General features: G+C 33.9%; 1 protein-coding gene across 1 annotated transcript; it reads right to left on the bottom strand.

Annotated features, from left to right (window-relative positions):
* Positions 3,708-5,178, bottom strand: LOC104779376 (scarecrow-like protein 18; the record flags this gene model as incomplete). Its single annotated transcript, XM_010503725.2, has 1 exon — positions 3,708-5,178. A coding segment is annotated over one exon (1,119 nt), but the record flags the coding sequence as incomplete, so codon positions are not given.

The raw sequence follows: 5,181 nt of genomic DNA, 5'->3' as shown, positions 1-5,181 counted from the left end.
GATAGACTTTTCACTTATATATATTTTTATATTTTGCAACTTAATTATGATTACCTTCTTTTTTGGGGGCAAACTAGTTTGCAACTAATGATTACTTATGATAATTGGCACAAAGTAACAAAACCATGTGATTAATTAATTCATAAATAGTTTTAACCAAAACAATTACTAGTAGAAAGAAAGAATATGATTATTAGCCTGAGCAGATGGCATCAGCATGCACTTAAACTCTGAAGCCAAAGCCAAGCCAACTGCTGAAGATTTGACATGTGATTGGTTAGTAGTCAAATTGATTAGTAAGATCACTATGAAAAACAAAGGATACCCATTTTTTTTCTTATTTAATTAATTAAGAATGGGCGTTCACATATTTACACATTAACGACAAAGGTTACCTGAATTAACATCACGTGTCGGTTTCATGAACCGAACACCCGAAAACCAGAGTTTTGTCTTCTCTCCTTTACGATTCTTGTGGAGTTCCTTTTAAAACATTAAATTTTCTGTTAGTTCGTTACAATATTTATAGTCATCTGTATATATTTTGATGATCCTAATTCCTAAGCGGTTGCTTTGCCCGCTTACTCTCCGGAACATGCATGATGCCAATTCATAGTGTCTTTCTTATATAAACTTAGTCCAGTCATCTCTCTTAAATATTCATCAAAAGTTTAGAAAGTTTCCATATTCGACTTCTTTGTACATTATCAAGTAATCAGAAGGTTGTAGCAGATATTCAATGTAATTAATATGAAGAACTAACCAGATTGATGGATGGAAGTAAATAGAGAGAGTGGGTGTGTCGAAGAGCATGAGGGCTTGCTTCTGTCAGTAAGCATATGAAATATTTATATTTCACCTAAAACCCTAAATTCATTTTTCTCTTCTTTTTATCTTTTTCACGAGGTATATTTTTCCACAAGGGCATGGATGCTTTTTTTTAATAATTATATTCTTTCTTTTTTATTTTCAGTTTAGATGCCAACTTAATTTGTGGGTGAAGTTTAGGTTTCCACCTACACGCAAAATTGTCTTTCAGCTCATGACAACGTACGTCATCTTCTTCCCATCTTTGTTACATATTTCACCGTCTTGTCAAAAGTAATAATTTGATGTTTGATATATGAGTAAAAAAAAAGTATATGGCCGATAAGCTTTTTTTTTTTGATAAAAGAGCTGACAGGTTCTTTTGATTGATAAATTATGGTATTAGATTATCACTAATGTCTTCTCTTATATTAGCATATAGTTGACTTTATGAAATACTTAATATGTTGACAAACAAAAAAAACTAATATAATTTGTTCAACGAAGTAGTTTATACTTTATAGTTATACTAGTTTAGATTAGGGGAGACATTGGAACAACAATTAGTATATAGAGAGTATGTACAGCAGAGTCTATATACATACCCGTATAAACAAGCCCATATATAAATATATATACATATATAAAAACAAGTTATCATATGTTAATGTGTGTATATGTATTTAGATGTATCTTGTGCTTATATATATATATGATTGATCAGAAAGATCTGATCTAAATCTGATCATTGCCTTTTGAATTTCAGACAAAACTAGACGCGTGTGTATATGTGTATTGATTGATATGTGTGCAGTGTTTTATTATTTTATGTATGTATTAATGTATATAAATCAATAAATGTGTTAGGGCAAAGAGTGAACAAAAGGGTATGAAAAAAAGGGAAGAGACGGGAGGCAACGAGACACGAGAGACGAGAGAGATACCTATGAACCACGACTTGTGTGTTTGTGTTTCACTAATTAAAAATTACTACATAAGTATAATATACCTAGTATTAAGATCACCCTTTTGCATTTGATAAAAACTACTACTAACATAAGTATAAATAAGCACACCCTTTTGTTTTATTTTTGACAACTTTGATGCTTTTGTTTCACCCGACAAATCGGCACCTTTTAGGGTTTTCATTACCTGTTTCTTCCCCAAAGACAAATCCCTTTTTTCACCCCCATTACTTTACTAACTCTCGATATAAATATTAATTACTTTGATTATAAACTAATCGATCAGTACCTTTCTTGGAAATAACGAAAACCCATCATTTTTTTTTTCTAACTCGACAAGGAAAAAAAGAATTTTCGGGAAACAAGAGGAAACCAGTGGTTGTTTGATTATTCCTCTAAAGATTTTATCTGTCGACACTAACCCTAATTTTCAATTAAACAAATGTTTTATTTTATTTGGCATCCAAATGGTGTTGTCCAAGTAAGAACTATGTATGATACTAATTAATACGTACTAAGTATATATTAATTAGTTTTTAACTTTAATTTGGTCGGAGAGTTGGCTTTATTTTATAAGGAATACATATAAAAAAAAAGGAATACGTATTTATACAGAGAAAAGTCTAAGTTATATTCGTCTTACTAAATATTGGTTTAAAAAATACATATTATAATTATTTGGGACTATTAAATTTTATGATATTTTCTGATTGTATACGTAGCTGCTTAATCTATTAACAAAATACATCAAAAAACCTCCAAACAATCTAACTTCCACAGAAGAAAGTTTGGAGAGAAACAAGATCGTTTGTCCAAGGTTATTTCAATCTCCCAGCTTCTCCCTAAGCCATAGACGAGTGTACAGCTATATACAAACTCCTTCTAGTTTGCCTAATCAATGAAATCATCATTTATTTAGTTTGACGGTAAAGTGAAGTGAATAACGTCTAATTATATCATCTGTACACTTGATATGGCTCAGTCTATTTAGAGTGTACTGTGTTTCTGTCATACGTACTCAGTGCTCAACATTACTGAGACTAAGATTACTAGTTTTTTCACATTTGTGACTTGATTAGGGAGTTGTTGACGAAATTCATGATACTATATATATTATCCCATATACAACGATTATTAAAGTCAACTCGAAAGTAAACAGCTGATCCTTATCTGGTTTAGAGATTTTTAATTTTGGGACGCTTACGGAATAACGTTTTTTTTTTTTTTGGGTGTATTCGCCATATAGAAATTATGAGTTTTCAACTAAATTAACATCAATTAATTGGATTCGAGTGAACTGATAAATTTCTCTACTTTTTCATGTAGTAGAGTTGACTTATTTTGTTTCATTTCTCGAATCTAATTTAACACATATATACCTTCAATTCAAAAGATCTTTTTTTCTTTCTCATTCATCCGGAATTGACTTTCATTTTTTATTAGATTATACGTTTACATTAGGGGTTATTTTCATTTTTGACTAAATGGCTGGTAAAAGCTACAATGTTCCATGTTAATCGAAAACTTTATAAAAGAAGATGACTAAAGCATAGGCTTGTAAGACAAAGAGGACGGTCTCATATATATATTATCATCAGGACTATATATATAAATTAATTACTAAAATAAATAGAAAAAGAAGAGAGCATGAGAAAGTGGAATCTCTCAAAAGATCGAAGAGACATATTAACAACTCTCTCGTCCAAAGTATATTATTAAGCCGCTTGGGTCCAAATAAGACCATTTCCACAAATTTTAAGTTCTCTTTATAACTATGACGTGACTAATTTAATCGGGCGATTTCAATTTATTAGTTAATAAAACTCACCTAACATTAAAACTTATCATAATGTCGTATATATAATATAGAACCTCCACGAAATTTAAAATACATTTGAATTATCAGTGGATACATATAGATATCAGATCTTAATATAGTAGTGGATCGACTACTTGAATCAAATAAAAATAAATATAATAAAAGAGACAAAATGGGATTATATATGTCAAAACGATACACCTAAGATTTGAGTTTGGGAAAAAAATAATATAGATATTAGTAGGTTAAACACAAAAGATTAGGTTGTCTCTTTGTTTGAGCTTCCCAAGAAACAAAAAGACACACATCCCAAGAATCCTCCGCCGTGGTCGACAATCTTCGCCGGAGCCATCGTCCTCCTCCGTCATCTGCTAAATCATAAATTTTTTGCCCTAACACCAAAAAATATCGATCCTTTTTCTCTATATATTATATTTAAATTTTAGGTTTTTTTCCCTCTTCTTTGGATCATTTCCAAGATGAAACGGAGAAGAGGAGACGACTTTGCCACCCAAGAAACAAAGAATTGTTAAGGAACTGAAGATTATAACCTTCTGAAGGATAATGGAGCCTAAGAAGAAGCTTAGCTTGAGACAAAGCAAAGCTTCCAATAGGAACGTTAACGAAACCAAATCTCTTCATCATCTCTTCCCAAATCTCAAACCTCCGATGTCTTTGCTTTCTCTCCCTCGCTTCCGCCGCCACAACATCAAAAATCTCCTTACCGAACCACCGTTGCTCTAGGGTTAGTCTCTCTCGGCTATTTGGCGGCAAAGTCGCTTCCAACGAATCAAAGATCGCCACGTAATGATCCACGGCCTCGGAGAATCTATTCAAGAACGAGTGATCTCCATGATTCGCTTCTCTCTCAGCCATTGTCACGATTCTAGGGTTTAAGCTCTTGATCACTGATAAAAAGTGACCGATCATGTCTCCATCGTCGTTAAAGAACTTGTGGAGGAAGTGAACACAATTGACGGCAATGGTCTCTCCTTGTACGAAGGAGAGAGCTAACAATCGGATCTGTAGCAAGAGCCCAGCGATATCTTCTTCTACGATCACTAGCGTGTGAAACTGGAATTGGAGACCTAGAGAGTTAGCAAACCGGGTTAACCTGTCTCCGGTTCGGTTTAATCCGGTTAAGTCTCGACCGCATCCGGTTATGCGGAGAGATGGAGGTGGACTGTTAGGGTTTGATGACCTCTCTGCTAGGGCTTGCATCAATGGAGGCCATTGAAGTCCTTGTGATATATCTAAATCAAGTATGTGTAGAGCTCCGTTATCGTTTGTCTCCGTCGCGTCGAGGATCGCTTGGTTCGCCGTTAAATGACCGAACCGGATAAACGGCGTTAGTTGGTTGAGCCAAAGATAGTAACAAGACTCGAAATCAGAATTGTTGTTCTTGGTCCGAAACAAGAACTGTTCTTTGCACACACTGCTCGTGAACACCGTGGAGTTGTTGTTACCCATCGTCATTTCGTTCGCTTTACACGTGGCAACCGTTTCAGCCGTAGGATCTTGTTCTTGTTGTAGACGGTTGATCCGTACGGACAAGGCTTTCGTGAAGAGATGGACGAGCCGCTCGGTAGA

This window comes from Camelina sativa, chromosome 3, assembly GCF_000633955.1.
Source record: "Camelina sativa cultivar DH55 chromosome 3, Cs, whole genome shotgun sequence".
NCBI lineage: Eukaryota > Viridiplantae > Streptophyta > Magnoliopsida > Brassicales > Brassicaceae > Camelina > Camelina sativa.
This window is presented reverse-complemented; position numbering and strand designations above follow the sequence as displayed.